This window comes from Aethalodelphis obliquidens, unplaced genomic scaffold (genome assembly GCF_003676395.1).
Source record: "Aethalodelphis obliquidens isolate GAN/ISIS:26980383/991018 unplaced genomic scaffold, ASM367639v1 scaffold14, whole genome shotgun sequence".
NCBI lineage: Eukaryota > Metazoa > Chordata > Mammalia > Artiodactyla > Delphinidae > Aethalodelphis > Aethalodelphis obliquidens.
The window spans coordinates 1,047,460-1,066,000 of NW_020837958.1; the positions used below are offsets into that span (position 1 = coordinate 1,047,460).

Consider the following 18,541-nt stretch of genomic DNA (forward strand, 5'->3'; position numbering starts at 1 on the left):
AAGATAGTGAAGCGAAAATTATCAGAAAGAGAGCCCTGTGCTTTCTGCCCGTCTCATCCTTCCTTGGAGTTGGTGAGGACTTTAATGACAGTGACACCAATAAAAGGCACTGAAGGAGGGCTTGGACGTAGGTATTAGGATAGAATCTTCGGTGCTTGTTTCTTTGTGTCTTCTATGAGGTGGCCCTTTCAGGACTTTTATGATGCCCTTCTAAACTCCTGTCCTTCATAGTAAGGCTAGAAACCTATGGTGACTATACTTTCTCCCCCTCTCCCAAAGCAGTTTTCTAGGCAAATTTATCTCACCTGTTATCTTCTAAGGTTCAGGTGAATGTGTGCCAATCTATTTCTATTGGTTCAGTATCTTCTCATTCCTGGCTGTTTCTTGGTCTTCTCTCTAGGCTAAGGTACCTGCGAAGATGCTCCACTTACAGGGTCCACAGATGCTGCAGATGCTAGAAAAATACTTAAGGAAGAGCCTCCCTGAGTCCTTAAAGGTGAGCATGGGACATTCTTAGGGAACCAAATGGTTGCGTCTTCTTGTAATAGAGGTGAGAAAGAGAATGAGCTTTTAAAAAAAAAAAAAAAAAGAATGAGCTTTCACTGAGCACCCATTCTGTGGCAGGAACTCACTCATGCTGCATCTCACATAGCACCTCTTGGCAAGGGAGGTCTATTATACTCATGTCCCAGAAGAGGAAACAGGTCTCAGTAATATGACTTGTCTGATACTTTTAAGTGGCAAAAAAAACGCTCTCTGCAGACTCAAAAACATTTCCTTGATTTCTCTTTAAAAGGTTGATCTAAGTACATACTAATTTTTAAACATTTGTGCCCAAGGCAAGGTTAACCACCATGTACCTTCTTGGAACATTTAATAGGTCAACTCCTATTTCTTTGAAATCCGAAAGATTATGCACTGTCCATGGAGGAGACCTAGAAATTATTATATACTCTTCGTTTTTTTATTGCAGCAAAATTTGTTACAAAGTGGCTGGATTTATGCACTTTTTATTTATATTTTCATTTTTAACATTCAGAGGATTGATGAAACGAGTAAAATGCTTTTCTTTCATTTTTTATTTTTTGGCCATGCATCTTGTGGAATCTTAGTTCCCCGACCCAGGATTGAACCCAAGCCCTTGGCAGTGAAAGCGTGGAGTCCTAACCACTGGACCGCCAGGGAAGTCCCTAAACTGCTTTTTAAAAGCTCCTTTTACACCTAAAGATAGAATCTTAAGTCACATGCAACCACTGCCCAGCACCGGCACCAATGGGGACCTCGAGGTCAGAACAACGCCAGTGCAGTTCATTAGTGGCAATAAAAAGCACTTATAGCCCTTACCTCATCCCAGCCACTGGGCTTTATCTGTGAACTCATATAAACTTCAAAACTCCCATACGAGGAGGGTGTCACTCTTCTCCCTACGTTGTAGATGATGCATCTGACGAAGGAAACTTAAATAACTTGCCCAACTGGTTACTGTTGAGGCCAGAAATATAATCCATTTACCCAATTTCAACTCACCTGAGCCTACCTGTATGCTTTGAGCAAAATAGGTCCTCCACTTCAGATGCTGTTAAGAATGAGGAGAAACTGGATCTCTCGTGTATTGTTGGTGGGAACGTGAGACGGTACAGCCACGCTTGAAAAGCAATTTGTAAGTTTCTAACTAACCTTGCAACCAGCACACAAACAGCAATTACAGTCCTGCGCATTTGCCCCAGACAAATACAAGTTTATTTTCACACAAAACTATGCACATGAATGTCTATAACAACCTTATCCATAATAGTCAAAACAACTCAGATGTCCTTCCATAAGCGAATGGCTAAACGAACGGTGGTACATCCATACTGTGGAATGCTACTAAACGACAAAGAAGAAATGACCTATTGATACCTGCCACAATCTGGACGACGCTGCAGAAAATTATGCTGAGTGAAAAAAAAAGCCAATCCCAAGGGATGACACGCTACATGAGTCCATTAATATAAAATTCTTGAAATAACAAAATTATAGAAGTGGAGAAGAGATTGATGGTTGCTGGAGGTGAAGGAGGACGTGAGCAGTGGAGGGTAATGGGTGTGACTCTAAGGAGCAATATGAGTGATGCTCGTGATGATGAAACTGTTCCACATCTTGACCGTATCAACGTCAAAACCCTGGTTGTGGTATTCTACCGGCACAGAGACACTAGGTCTCTGCACTTTACCAAGTTCACACAGTAAGTAGCCAGGGTTTTATTCCAGGCAGGTTAACCCTTGAAGCCAAGTACTAACCATTATGCTCATCCACTGGGCATAACGCCTTGGACATTGGTCGATAAAGTTACATATTTCAATTTCTATTATTAGTTTTGTCAAGAACTTGCACCCTAATCCTACCATGGGAGTTAGGTTGATGACAGTGACATCGCATTGGTTCTGTGGCTAAAAGGGCAGACTCAGCATCCAGCCTGTCTGGGTCTGTGTCTGCCTCTTCCATCATCAAGCTGTATGTCGACACCACATCACTTAACTTTTACATGCTTTCGTTTTCTCATACAAAAAGGGAGTGATGAGGGACTTCCCTGGTGACCCACGGTTAGGACTTGGTGCTTTCACTGCCCAGGGCCTGGGTTCCATCCCTGGTGGGGGAACTAAGATCCCACAAGCCACGCAGCCAAAATAAAAAGAAGGGAGTAATGAGAGCTCTAACCTCTTGGGGTTATTGTCAGGATGAGAAGACTTTATGTTGAACAGGTGGAACTGTGCCTTGCACACGGAGAAGATATGCAAATATTAGCCACTGTTATTACACATCAGACCATAAATTTACAGTGGGGTGAATTGTGGATGCATCTTATGTGAGGCTAATGCTTTGAAAGGCCTGGCATAATTTGGGGTGAGTTGAATCTATTCACTTTTCTCAATCTTAACCATTTGTAAACCATCCTTTTACTCTGGGGAAGAGAAAGGTAAGCATTCTTCTACGGGTAGACTATCTGGCTTTATTTTTATTTGCTATAAAAGGACCAAAGAGACAATTGTCCCTGACCTTTAATTACTATAGCCTCCACTTATTGGTAGGAAATATTTACCTTTACCAGAGGATAATTTAAAAATATATGTTAAAAAGCCTTAAACAGGGCTTCCCTGGTGGCGCAGTGGTTGAGAGTCCGCCTGCCGATGCAGGGGACGCGGGTTCGTGCCCCAGTCCGGGAAGATCCCACATGCCACGGAGCAGCTAGGCCCGTGAGCCATGGCTGCTGAGCCTGCGCGTCCGGAGCCTGTGCTCCACAACGGGAGAGACCACAACAGTGAGAGGCCCACGTAACACACACACAAAAAAAGCCTTAAACATGTAGATAACTTTATGCCCAGCAATGTCCCATCTAAAAACCTTCCCTAAGCAAATATCAGGTACATATGCAAAGATTTCTACAAAAAGATATTCTTTGAAGGGTCATTGTTTACACTGAAAAGTTGGAAACACCTGGAGTAGAGTGTATCTGATATTTTTCATTTTTTGTGAAGTTTGTTGTGTGTGTACATGAATAGAAGGAAATTTATTAAAGATTTTATTAAATTCTACAATGGGAGAGTTCATAACTTTTATTCATAAATTTCATTGGTCTGAATATTTTCTATATGAATATATATATATTTTTTTCTTTTTGCGGTACACGGGCCTCTCACTGTTGTGGCCTCTCCCGTTGCGGAGCGCAGGCTCTGGACGTGCAGGCTCAGCTGCCATGGCTCACGGGCCCAGCTGCTCCGCGGCATGCTGGATCCTCCCGGGGCATGAACCCGTGTCCCCTGCATCGGCAGGCGGACTCCCAATCACTGCGCCACCAGGGAAGCCCTATATGAATATTTTTTAAAGATATATTTATTGGGGCAAAAATTAGAACCTAAAAAACGGTCTGCAGAAATTCTCATTAGGTGCCTTCTAATCAAAAAATTTCATTATTTCATAGAAATAAACCTTGTCCTGATCAAACGAGGCACTTTGCCATCCCTTCCTAATAAGCTGACCCTCTCACTTTGTCCGGATACTGCAGGTTTATGGGACCACCTTCCACATGAACCAGGGAAACCCTTTCAAGCTACAGGCCCTGGTGGACAGGTGGCCTGATTTTAATACAGTGGTTATCCGCCCTCAGGAGCAGGTAAGGTGCCAGATGTGGAATGAATATGCATGTATGTTCGTATTTGCTATGTGCCTACCGTGTGCCCGGCAATGTGCTAGACCCTGGGATTATAGAAATGAATCGAGGTGTTGGTTAACAAGTCCTTGTCCTCAAAACGCCCACAGCCTGGAGGAGATTATAGGTAAATACACAGATAAATTACAGCGTCGTGTGAAACAGGCAGGATCAAAACACGGATAGCATCCTGCTGCTGCTTAAGACCAAACGCACTTTGTCATTTCTTGCACCCAGTTTGTGGGAATAGAGGCAACCAGTGGGAGGTTGTGGTAATGTAGGATTATGTAGATATTCACTTTTGTTAAAGGTATCAAAGGAGCATTTCCCAGGCTAGAATTCTGCATTGTAATAAATGAAACCCATTTTAAACCCTTAACCCAAGGGGGAAAAAATATTTCCTACCTTTTAAAAACACCAGTTTTGAAACCACACCAACTCATTCATGCTAACTCAAAACTTCTCATTGTGATACTGTCTTCCCATTGAGATGCTGCAGGGTGTTATAACCTACCGTCATCAATAAAGCAAATAAAACAGGGCAGGAAAAAGACTATATGTGGTAGAGGTTGCAGGGAGAGGATCAGAAACGCTTCTTAGCAGAAATTTTACCAAAACTGGATGTTGAAGGCAAATAAGATTTTTTACATGGTGGCAGGGAAGGACTGCCCTCAAAGCAGAGGAAATAGTAGTTGCAAGGCATAAGGTCTGAAATAACAGAGTGAACTAAGGAAAACTGAGGAGAAAATGACATAGTTGGAATTGTTGTTCACATATTGTATGATAATTTTGTAATTAGTGAAATTGAATAGCTAAGACATTTCAAAAATAAAACATATAATGATATTTTAAAATATCAAGTAAAAATCTAAAATTTTAATGTAACTGTATTTTATAGAACTTATATAGAAGTGAAATTGGTAAGAAATATTATTCAAAATAACCAAATTAAATAATCTGAAAATGAAGACTTTTAATTATTGATAGAAACCTGAGCTACTTTCAAAAATACAGTCTTAAAAATAAGAGTTGTCCAGCTTTACAAGCGATTATTGACATATAAGATTTTGTAAGTATAAAATGTACAATGTGTAGATTTGATACACATATATCATTAAACGATTCCCACCATAGCTTTAGCTAACCCTCCATCAGGTCACATAATTACCATTTCTTTTTTTTGGTGAAAACATTCAAGATCTACTTTCTTAGAGACTTTCAAGTACAGTTGACCCTTGAACAACATGGGCTTGAACTGCACGAGTCCACTTATATGCAGATTCTTTTCAATAATTTCATGCTACAGTACGACACCATCTGAGGACGGTTGAATCTGTGGATGCAGAACAGCAGATACAAGGGCTGACTGTAAAGCTATATGTGCGGATTTTCAATTGCATGGAGTGTTGGGGTCCATAACCCCTGCATTGTTCAAGGGTCAACTGTATATAATACAGCCTTGTTAACTATAATCCCCATACTGTATATTAGATTCTCAGAATTTATTTATCTGGTACAAACTAGAAGTTTGTACCTTTTGATATCTCCACGTTTCCCCCACCTAGGCCTCCCCAGCCTCTAGTAACCACCATCCAACTCTCTGTATCTATGATTCAGCTTTTTAAGATTCCACACATAAAGAAGGTCATACAGTATTTGTCTTCCTCTGTCTGACTGATTTCACTTAGCATAACGCCTACGAGGTCTATCCATGTTGGCACAACTGGCAGGAGTTACTTCTTTCTTGTGGCTGACTGAAATTCCATTGTAAAGATATGCCACATTTTCTTTATCCATTCATTTTTTTCCCCATATTTTGGCTATTGTGAATAATGTTGCAATCAACATGGAGTGCGGGTATCTCTTTGAGATCCTGTTTTCATTTGCTTTGGCTGTATACCCAGATGGGATTCCTGATTCATATGACAGTTCTATTTTCAATTTTTGGAGGAATCTCCATACTGTTTACATAGTGGCTACACCAATTTACATTCCCACCAACAGTGCACAGGGCTCCCTTTTCTCCAGAGCTTCCCCAGTACTTGTTATCTCTGTCCTTTTCTTTTTTTAAAAAAATTAATTAATTTATTTGTGTGTTTATTTTTGGCTGTGTTGGGTCTTCGTTTCCGTGCGAGGGCTTTCTCTAGTTGCGGCAAGCGGGGGCCACTCTTCATCGCGGTGCGCGGGCCTCTCACTATCGTGGCCTCTCTTGTTGCGGAGCACAGGCTCCAGCCGTGCAGGCTCAGTAGTTGTGACTCACGGGCCCAGTTGCTCTGCAGCATGTGGGATCCTCCCAGACCAGGGCTCGAACCCATGTCCCCCGCACCAGCAGGCAGACCCCTAACCACTGCGCCGCCAGGGAAGCCCATCTCTTGTCCTTTTGATGATAACCATTCTGGTATGTATGTGGTCTTGATTTGCATTTACCTGATAATTAGTAATGTAAAGCACTTTTTCATGTATCTGTTGGCCATTTGTATGTCAATTCTTCTGCCCATTTTTAATGGGATCGTTTGGGGTTTTTTATATGATATTGTATGAGTTTTTAAAATATGTTTTGGGTACTAACCCCTTGTCTGATATGTGATTTGAAAGTATTTTCTCCCATTTGATAGGTGTCTCTTCATTTTGTTGATTTTTTCTTTTGCTGTGCAGAAGCTTTTTAGTTTGATGTAGTCCCAATTGTTGATTTTTTGCCTTCTTTTCTTGTGCTTTTGGTGTCATATCCAAAACATCATTGCTAAGACCAATGTCAAGGAGCTTTATCTCTATATTTTCTTCTAGGTTTTTAAAGTTTCAGTACTTATGTTTAAGGCTTCAGTCCATTTTGAGTTAACTTTTTGAGTGGTGTAAGATTGGTTCTTCTGCAAGTGATTATTAAGCTTTCCCAATACCATTTATTAAAGAGATTATTCTTTCCTGATTGAGTGTTCTTGGCTCCCTTGTCAAATATTAGTTGATCATATATGTGAGAGCTTATTTCTGGGCTCTCAATTCCATTCCATTTGTCTATGTGTCTATTTTCATGCCAATACCTTACTGTTTTGATTTCTACAGCTTTGTAGTATAGTTTGAAATCAGAAAGTATGAAGCCTCCATATTTGTTCTTATTTCTCAGGATTGCTTTGTCTAGTCAATCTTTTGTGGTTCCATATAAGTTTTAGGATTTTTTTTCTATTTCTGTGAAAATGCTATTGGAATTTTGATAGAGGTTGCATTGAATCTACAGATGGCTTTGGGTAATATGATTATTTTAACAAAATTAATTCTTTCAATCCATGAAACCTTAACCAATTCATTAACCATAAATCCAAATGTATGTCTTTCCATTTGTTTATGTCTTCTTCAATTTCTTTCATCAAAGTTCTATAATAGGGCTTCCCTGGTGGCGCAGTGGTTGAGAGTCTGCCTGCCGATGCAGGGGACACGGGTTCGTGCCCCGGTCCAGGAAGATCCCACATGCCACGGAGCGGCTGGGCCCGTGAGCCATGGCCGCTGGGCCTGCGCATCTGGAGCCTGTGCTCTGCAACGGGAGAGGCCACACCAGTGAGAGGCCCGCGTACCGAAAAAAAAAAAAAAAAAGTTCTGTAATAGCCTTCTTTTTTCTCTTGTTATCATTCTTGGCTTAAAGTCTATATTGTCTGATACAAGTGTAGCTATTCCTGCTGTCTTTTGGTTTCTATTTGTATGGTATGCCGTTTTCATCCCTTCACTTTGAGCCTATGTGTTTCCTTAAAGCTTAAAGTCTCGTAGGCAACACAGAGTTGATCTTTTTTTTTAAAATTCATCTAGCTACTCTATATATTTTGATTGGAGAATTGAATCAATTTACACTTAGAGTACTTATTGACAGGTAAGAACTTATTAATGCCACCCTATTGTTTTCTGCTGTTTTGTAGTCCTCTTGTTCCTTTCTTCCTCTTGCAACTTTCCTTTGTGAACTGATGATTTTCTGTGGCGGTAAACTTTGATTCTTTTCTCTTATCTTTTGTAAATCTACTGTAGGTTTTTGCTTTGTGATACCATGAGGCTTATGTAAAACATATTATAAATATAAGAGTCTATTTTACTCTGATAACAATTTAGCTTTGATTGCATACAAAAACTCTATCCTTTTGCTCTCCATTTTATGTTTTTTTAATGTCACTATTTATATTTTTTATATTGGATATCCATTAACAAATTATTGTAGCTATAGATATTTTAATATTTTGTCCTTTAATCTTTATACTAGAGTTAAGTGGCTAAAAACCATAACATTACTATATGAGAATATTCTGAATCTGACTATATGCTTACTTTTACCAGTATGCTGTATATTTTCATATGTTTTTATGTTACTAATTAGCATCCTTTCCTTTCAATGTGAAGAACTCCTTTTGGCATTTCTTTTTTTTTTTTTTTTTTTTCAGAAGGAATCGGAACATTTTATTCGAGCCAAATTTGAGGATTATAACCTGGGAAGAGCATCTCAGAAAGCTCTGAGAACTGTTCCCCTTTCAGTATTTCTTATAAGGCAGGTCTTTTGGTGATGAACTTCCTCAGTTTTGGTTTGTTCGTGAAAGTTAGTGAAACATCGAAAAAAATGTTCCAATTCTTTCTTAAAAAAAAAAAGGAAAAGCTAAAAGGAGTTCTTCAAGCTGAAAGGAAAGGATGCTAATTAGTAACAAAAACATATGAAAATATACAGCATACTGGTAAAAGTAAGCATATAGTCAGATTCAGAATACTCTCATATAGTAATATGGTTTTTAGCCACTTAACTCAAGTATAAAGATTAAAGGACAAAATATTAAAATATCTATAGCTACAATAATTTGTTAATAGATGCCCAATAAAAAAACAAATATCACAAACAAATAGTGGTAGCAAGATATTAAAAATGATATCTTGCTATCTTTTCTGAAGAACAACTTCGCTGGGTAAAATATTTTTGGATGGCAGTTTATTTCTTTCAGCACTTTGAATATATTGCCCCCATCTTCTCATGGCTTGCAAGGTCTCTGAGAAATCTGCTGATAGCCTTTTGGGGGGTTTTGACAGTTTTATTATAATGTGTCTAAGAGAGGTTCTCTTTAAGTTGACTGTTTGGTGACCTACGAGCTTCATAAACTTGTGTATCCAAATTTCTCTCAAGACTTGGGAAGTTCTCAGCCAATATTTCTTTAAATATTCTTTAAAACTTCCCCTTGGAAGTTTTTTATTATTATTATTTTACGGTACGCGGGCCTCTCACTGTTGTGGCCTCTCCCGTTGCGGAGCACAGGCTCCGGACGCGCAGGCCCAGCGGCCATGGCTCACGGGCCCAGCCGCTGCACGGCACGCAGGATACTCCCGGACCGGGGCACGAACCCGCGTCCCCTGCATCGGCAGGCGGACTCTCAACCACTGCGCCACCAGGGAAGCCCCTTCTTCAAGCTTCTTAATGAGTTTTATGGAGGGATAGAGAAATAATTTTAAATGGATCATTTTTGCTTGGTTTGAAAATTTAAAGCAATAACTGAGTTAGGAGTAGTTTTGTTCAGGACATTTTTCATTGTTAATTGAATCAGGGAGTCCTTGACTTGATCTCATAATGTAAATAATCCTTCAATAAAATCAATACAACGAAAAAGCTAATATTTTAGTATTTAAAAGTGTCATAAGATAATGGAACCCTGAAAACGAATATGGCAATCACTAAATACAAGCATTTTGGTTGATTCTACTTTTCCCAACCCAAACAGGAGATGACAGATGACCTTGATCACTACACCAATACTTACCAAGTCTACTCCAAGGACCCTAAGAAATGTCAGGAATTCCTTGGTTTGCCGGAAGTCATCAACTGGAAGCAACATTTGCAGATTCAAAGTAAGGGAACTGGGATGTGTGCTGGCTACTGAGATCTCCCATATCTGTATCTGTAGTGTCACTTTTCATTTCGAATTACAGCCCTACATCCTCTATATCTTTACTCCAAGTCCTAGACACTCAGCCTGCTGTCCATTCTTTCTCTCAGCTGCCACCACTACCTCCATAGTTGTTAGTTCACAAACTTATTTGGGAGCTTCCCAGGTGAAATCTGAAACCAGCCCCCATCTACATGTATGGCAAGGAGAGACCTAAGAAAGGGGCAAACTACTTCCAATTGGCAGGTGGCAAGTTTAATAAGCAGGGGAACTTCCAGGCTTGTTTCCTGCAGGAGACTGCAGGATGAGTATATCACCTCACCCACCTGTCAAAATCTTAGACATTTATATAGTGGCCTTAACTGGGTTCAGTCATGTACCCAATCCAGATATCTCAACACCACATTTCAATCTCAAGGCTGTGTCCTTGGAGCAGCTTCTGGGAGCTGGGAAGGCAAGTGGGAAGCACCTTCCAAGGAGGGGAGGGAGTGGGGAACCTCCAATTGCCTGGGTCCAGCTCATGAGTCAACAGGTAGCACGTCTTCTTGATGACCTCCTCCAACAATAGTGAATTAGAACTTGAAGACTGCAGTACATGGGGTTTACATAGGAAATCATGAATAACATAATTTCTTAATAGCTAAGGATTCATGGTTTATTCCAGGATCTATTAGGGAGATTGAATATGGGAGCAGAGCTTTCCTTCTGTCTCATCTCCGTTTTATCATTGTCTTATTTACGAAGGAGGAATTTAGTAGTTAAGAATGTATTGGGGAATTCCCTGGCGGTCCAGTGGTTAGGACTCTGTGCTCTCACTGCCAGAGGCCCGGCCCAGGTTCAATCCCTGGTCGGGGAACTAAGATTCCACAACAAAGATCTCCCAAGCTATTGTGCGGCCAGAAAAAAAAAAAAAAGTATTCTCTGGAGTCAGACTACCTAAAATTGTGACCTTGTTGGGCCTGTTAGTAGTTACGTGATCTAAGGCAAGGAACAACCTCTCTGTGGATCAGTTTCCTTATATATAAAAATGAGGATTAGGGCTTCCCTGGTGGCGCAGTGGTTGAGAGTCCTCCTGCCGATGCAGGGGACACGGGTTCGCGCCCCGGTCTGGGAAGATCCCACATGCCGCGGAGCGGCTGGGCCCATGAGCCATGGCCGCTGAGCTTGCGCGTCCGGAGCCTGTGCTCCGCAACGGGAGAGGCCACAACAGTGAGAGGCCTGCGTACCGAAAAAAAAAAAAAAAAAGAGGATTAGAATAGTACCCAAAACATAAGCCATTTAAAGATTGAATAAGATCTTGAATGAGAAGTGCTCAGTACCATGTCTGATTTTATCAGTTAGGTTTTCAAACCATCCTCAGATAGTGACTGCAAACCACAATCATTTATTAGCTCACGATTTTGTGGGTCAGCAATTTGGACTAGGCTCAGCTGGGTGATTCTTCTGCTGGTCTCTCCTAGATTCACCCATGTAGCTGCAGTCAGCTGGGGGTTTTCAGTGAGCTGGTAGGACTAAGTCAGCCATAATCTCAAGTTTGGCTGTTAACGCTGGCTTTGTCTGTGCTGGCTACTGGCTGTGCTGATCAAGTGGCTTGGGCGATGTATAGAAGTCACAGGTTCTCAAGAGCAGAGAGAAAAGGCAAACCTCCATGCATAGTCACTTTTCAAGCTTTTTACTGATTCATATTTGCTATTTTTCTATTGGCCAAAGCAAGTTTCATGGTCAAGCCCATAGTCAGTTAAGAAGAAAAAAATCAAGATAGTGAAGAGGAACAAACTCAGACCACTGTAGCAGCAATCTATTGCACTGAGTGCATAGAATTTTTCAATCAATTTTGGTTATTATCTTTATACCTCATCTTCTTTGATGGTCATAACTGTACTGTGATGTATTCAGGAATTGTAGTATTATCCCAATTTTGAATTGTTTTTAAATATGAGAGTGATTTGCCATTATCCCACAGAAGTCTTTTCATGATGGGACACGAGTTTTAATAATTTGAAACCTGCAAACTTTGCAGCCGTTGGACAGCTTTTTCCTGACACTTAAAGGAACAGTGATATCTCATATAATTCATTTCCTCCATCTAGGTTCACAGTCCAGCCTGGATGATGTGATAAACAATCTTGCGGCTATTAAATTGGGCAAGGTGAAGCGAACACAGTGCTTTCTCTATATGGTCTCTGAGACAACAAAGAAGTTGGCTACTTCCTTGCTGGATGAAAAAAACGTATCACCCAATGGTGATAAATACAAGTCCATGTAAGTCTGAAAGAAGTTGCTCTGGGGAATTCCCTGGTGGTCCAGTGGTTAGGACTCTGCACTTTCCGAGGGCAGAGGTTCAATCCCTCTGGTCTGGGAACTAATTAAGATCCCGCCCGCAGGCTGCGCGGTGAGGCAAAAAACAAAAACAAAACAAAACAAAAAAGGAAGAAGCCTCATATCTGTCACCACTGAATTAGCCAGCACATTCCAGGACAGTCGCAGAAAAGCACAACAAACTGGAGCGCCTTTAAACAGCAGAAATTTATTCTCACAGTTCTGGAGGCCGGAAGTGCCAAGTCCATGGGTTGGCGAGCCTCCGTTCCCTTCAAAGCCTCTAGGAGGGAATTCTTCCTTGCCTCTTCCAGATTCTGGTGGCTGTAGGCATTCCTTGCCTTGTGGCTTTGATACCAACCAGGGTTCTTGGCCTTCCCCAATCAATAGAAACTGATTAGAGGCCAGACAAGAAGTTCAGGTAAGGCTTTATTGGGGTCCCTGCTGCAGCAGTGGGGAGAGAGAACAAACCACAGGTTCCCTTGCTTGCCTGCTGGCTGAGGCAGGGGGTCGAGCCGGCTCCTTATATGGGGTGAGGGTAGGGGTGCGTCCAGGGGTCGGGCCAGAGGGGTGGCTTAGGTGTTTTGCCCACCCCTTTGGTGGTGTTGTGTGCAGGGGGCATGCGCAGTACCCAGCTTTTGCTCCCAACACCCTGTTTTTTGCTCCTGGCTCTTCAGAAGTGGGAATTGGGCGTTTTGGGTCTTTTTGTCCCTTTGTCCATAATTTGCCCCAAGTGCACATGCACACAGTTATTTTTAGTTTCTTTGTATTTTGTTGCCCGAGGAGAAGTTTGTCCAGGTGCAAGCATTGTAGCACTGCAGCAAAGGGTTCCAGGTCCCAGCCTGTCTCAGCTTCATCACTCTCGTTTCTGAATTTGCCTTCACATGGGCTTCTCTGTGTGTGTCTGTGTCTTTTCTTCTGTCTATTATAAGGACACTTTTGATTGGATTAAAGGCCCACTAGATAATCCAGGATGACTTCATGTTGGGATCCTCAATGTACTTACACCTGCAAGGATGCTTTTTCTGAATAAGGTCACATTTTCCGGTTCCAGGTGGGCACACCTTTCGAGTGGACACACCATTCAACCCACTATACCTCTTACCTTCTCTTCCAGCTTTTGCTTTGGTCTCCTAACCATCCATTTTCTGCCAAGCAGCCAGAGTAATCTTTTTTTAAAAAAAATGCACATTAGACCATGTTCTTCCCCTGCTTAAAAGACTCGAGTACTTCCCATCTCACTTGGAAATAATTCGGAACTCCAACATGACCCTATAAGAGCCAACACCCATCTACTTTTTAGACCTCATCTCCTCTCTTGCTTACTGCCCCCAACAACACTGGTTTTCCTCCTGCCATCGACCATTGTAAGCTCAGGCTTTTTTTTTTTTTTTAATTATATTTTATTTTATTTTTTATACAGCAGGTTCTTATTAGTTATCTATCTATATATGTATTAGTGTATATATGTCAATCCCAATCTCCCACTTCATCCCACCCCCCATCCCCCTTTCCCCCACTGCTGTCCATATGTTTGTTCTCTACATCTGTGTCTCTATTTCTGCCTTGCAAACAGGTTCATCTGTACAATTTTTCTAGATTCCACATATATGCATTAATATACAATATTTGTTTTTCTCTTTCTGACTTACTTCACTCTATATGACAGACTCTAGGTCCATCCACATCTCTACAAATGACCCATTTTCGTTCCTTTTTATGGCTGATTAATATTCCATTGTATATATGTACCACATCTTCTTTATCCATTCATCTGTTGATGGGCATTTAGGTTGCTTCCATAACCTGGCTATTGTAAATAGTGCTGCAATGAACATTGGGGTGCGTGTGTCTTTTTGAATTATGGTTTTCTCTGGGTATATGCCCAGTAGTGGGATTTCTGGGTCATATGATAATTTTATTTTTAGTTTTTTAAGGAAGCTCCATACTGTTTTCCATAGTGGCTGCATCAATTTACATTCCCACCAACAGTGCAAGAGGGTTCCCGTTTCTCCACACCCTCTCCAGCATTTGTTGTTTGTAGATTTTCTGATGATGCCATTCTAACTGGTGTGAGGTGATACCTCATTGTAGTTTTGATTTGCATTTCTCTAATATTTAGTGATGTTGAGCAGCTTTTCATGTGCCTCTTGGCCATCTGTATGTCTTCTTCGGAGAAATGTCTATTTAGGTCTTCTGCCCATTTTTTGATTGGGTTGTTTGTAAGCTCAGGCCTTTTGAGTCAGCTTTTCCCTCTGCCCCCACCCTACCCAATCCTGACACACATGACTTCTTTTGCTGTTCAGAACTGCTCAAATGTCACCTTCCAGAGAGTCCAGGCTAGACCACTCCACCTAAAATCACTTCCCAGTTATTTTCCACACATGACCCACTTTTATTTTCTTTGTAGCACTTATGATTATTTGAAATTAGGTAATTTAGTGAACGATCTTACTTACTGGATGTTTGAACTCTCCCCAACAACGTTGCAAACCCACGAGAGAGAGCAGGTACCTTCCCTGTCTTGTTCACTGATAGATCTTCCACAGCTAAAACAGTGCCTGGTATATAGTAGGTATTTAATAAATGTGTTCAGTAAATTCACTTGACAAACAAATTTTTCCAATAAAGAGAATTTCAACAAATAATATATTTTCCCCCATTGATGTCCAGTCTAACACTGAATAGAACTGAACACTGACGGTGGAGATTTCAGCTAAAGATGCCCAGTCCCATGGCCTTCCGTCTGTACTGCTGGGAGAGTTTTATTCACTTTGTATCAAAGAACCTCTCTGGATCCCCTTGTCTGCACTGTAGGATAAACAGGATGGGAGATATTATCCCCATTTTCCCGACAGAAAACAGACTCAGATGATGAAATAGCTTGTTCAGGTCACATGGGTGGTTAAGGGCATAGTGGGCTTGAGTCTAGATCTCCTAGTTTCACCTTGTGGGCTCTTTCCAGGACACCTCCCAAAGCCCCTTTACAGCCTGCAGATGCCATCAGGTTCAGTGTTCTGTGCCTTGGGGGCTGCCTGCACTTCATGTCACTGCCCCTTTCTGGACTTCAGCCTCCCCTCTTGTTCAACGTGGTAGCCAAGGACCTTCAGACATCAACATTTAAAGCTCTGGCTTCACTGCTTGCTAGCATGTGCTTTGGGGCACTTGTTTATATCTCTGCAACGTTTTCCTTCTGTGTAAAATAAGGATAAGAACACCTGCCCTATCTAGGTTGGAAAGTTGCAGCGGAGGCCAAATGAAACAATTGTAGCTAATTTCTGTAGAGGATTTATTATCTGCCAGGTGCTTGTTCTAAGCCCCTACATCCATTGACTCATTTAAGCCTCACAATGATTCTATAAAGGAGGTGTGATTATCATCCTTATTTATTAGATGAAGAAATAGAGGAAGTGGGAAATGAAGTAATCAGCCCCAAATCACCCAAGGAGTCAGATTATGAATCTAGACAGCCTGGCTACAGAGCACTTGTGCTTAAATATGCTCCTATTCCCCTCTCAGAACAATTGGGGCAGGGGACAAATAAAATACTCCACAGTACATGTGACATTGTTACTGAGCCAAACTTGGGTCCACTTGCAGTAAAGCCAATCTACTGACACCAGGTTGTGGTGAAGGAAAGTACAGCATTTATTGCAGGGCACCAAGCAAGGAGAATGGGCAGCTCATGCTCAAAGGACTCGAACTCCCCAATGGCTTTCAGGGAAGGGGTTTTAAAGTCAGTGTGAGGGAGGTTGCTGCAGGGTTGTGGTCAGCTTGTGCACAATTCTTGGATTGGTTGGCATCAAGGTGAAGTTTCAAGCATCATCAACCTCCTGGCTTCAACCAGTCTATGTTCTTGAGGTGAGCAGTTTTCATCTGGTGGGGATGTGCTTCCTATAAAAACAACTTAGAAATGTGTGTCAGGCCCTTATCAATATCTTGCAGAGAACTGTGAGTTCAGTGATTCTGCCATGTGGCAGATTTATAGTCTAAATTTTTACCAGTTTCTCAGCCCAACAGCTCTTCTGTTTCTAGATCTTCACATTTTCTAATCATTAACTCTGTTAGCCTTTTGGCACTCAAGGGAGGCCTGGGAGACTAAAGCAAAAGGTTTTTATTTCAAAGGACAGGGATAAACAGGCTTGTATACAGTTTCAATATTATGAGCTATTCTTTCCCCTTGTTCCCAATAGCCATCAAAAGGTGTTGAAACTCTCATCCCTGGATCCTACCCACGCTGCCTTGGTGAATAAATTCTGGCATTTTGGTGGCAATGAGAGGAGCCAGCGGTTCATCGAGCGCTGTATCCGGACCTTCCCCACCTTCTGCCTGCTGGGGCCTGAGGGGACCCCTGTATCCTGGGCCCTAATGGACCAGACAGGAGAGCTGCGGATGGCAGGCACCATACCTGAGTACCGGGCCCAGGGCCTCATCACCTACCTCATCTATGTCCAGGTTCAGGCTCTAGACAAACTTGGCTTCCCCATGTATTCCCATGTAGATAGGGCCAATCACATCATGCAAAAACTGAACTTCAAGCTGCAGAATATCTCTGTGTCCAGTGACTGGAACCAGTGGAACTTTGTGCCTCTGTGAAGCAGACCTGAACACAAGACAGTGTTGAATGGACAGGGCACGTGGCTGGAGGAGCTGATGGGTGATGGAGAGAGGAGAGAGGGAATAAAATGTAATCAATGGTAATGAAGGGTCCTGAGCTCTGAGGAAGCAGTGATGGGTAGTGAACAGAATAGCCTCAGTCTCTGTGCTCAAATACCTCCCAGGATTCCCTTAGTTTCCTCAGTAGGAAACAGGCCAGGCACCCCAGCTGTCTGGCTGGTACAGCTCCTACACTTCCAGCATCCTAGTCATGCTTTATATTTAGTTGCATACTTTTCTGCATTGTTCTTCCTGGAACTACTAGCTCACTGACCCTTTCCAATTTGCCAGAAGGATTGTAATAATTTGTGGGTTCTAGGACTTTTTCTCTCTGGCTTTCTATGTGTTGTTTTTAATCGACTATAGAGTCACATGTCTTCTGAGTAGCTCTTTGAATATCCTCCTTTCCCAGGTCACTTCTTAAGCCTTGTATTATAATCACATGAAATATACTATACACACATACCACACATTTCTATATCTATAGCTATAGATGGTGTGTGTGTGTGTGTGTGTGTGTGTGTGTGTATAATGCAGCAGAGATAATTAAAACAAAAAGACTGACTGGCATTAATATCTTCTTTTGCAACTCCTACTTTAGGAAAGAGATACTAACGTTGTTTCTGTCCTCTGAAATTGCACAAGGTGAGAGCTGGGAGTTTCAGATTTACTGGGGGCTTACTGAGGACTAGCCTGGGAAACAGTTTCTCAGATAGCTCTGAGGAGCTCCTCCATAGAGGTAAGGGGGAAAAGAATGGTACAAATGAACTTATTTACAAAACAGAAACAGACTCACAGATTTAGAGAAGGAATTTATGGTTACTGGGGTGGGGTGGGGGAGGGAGAAGAGTGGGAGAGGGGATGTTTAGGGAGCTTGGGATTGACATGTACACACTGCTATATTTAAAATGGATAATCAGTCCTAGCCACGGCAATCAGAGAAGAAAAAGCAATAAAAGTAATAAAAATTGGAAATGAAGAAGTAAAACTGTCACTATTTGCCAGTGACATGATACTATACATAGAAAATCCTAAAGATGCCACCAGAAAACTACTAGAACTAATCAATGAATTTGGTAAGGTTGCAGGATACAAAATTAATGCACAGACATCTCTGGCATTCCTACACACCAACAACGAAAAATCAGAAAGAGAAATTAAGAAATCACTCCCATTTACCATTGCAAGAAAAAGGATAAAATATCTAGGAATAAACCTGCTTAAGGAGGCGAAAGACTTGTACTCAGAAAACGATAAAACACTGATGAAAGAAATCAAAGATGACATAAACAGATCGAGAAATATACAATGTTGTTGGATTGGAAGAATCAATATTGTGAAAATGACTATACTGCCCAAAGCAATCTACAGACTCAGTGCAATCCCTATCAAACTACCAATGGTATTCTTCACAGAATTAGAACAAAAAATCTTATAATTCATATGGAAACACAAAAGACCCCGAATAGCCAAAGCAATCTTGAGAAAG

At 41.5% G+C, this 18,541-nt stretch overlaps 1 protein-coding gene across 1 annotated transcript; it reads left to right on the forward strand.

Annotated features, from left to right (window-relative positions):
* The first annotated feature begins 418 nt into the window (after window positions 1-418).
* Window positions 419-16,992, forward strand: LOC113625194 (glycine N-acyltransferase-like). Its single transcript, XM_027115685.1, has 5 exons — window positions 419-496; window positions 4,046-4,153; window positions 9,916-10,042; window positions 12,171-12,342; window positions 16,590-16,992. Exons 1-5 carry the CDS (start codon window positions 419-421, stop codon window positions 16,990-16,992), a joined length of 888 nt encoding a protein of 295 aa, XP_026971486.1.
* Window positions 16,993-18,541: the final 1,549 nt, after the last annotated feature.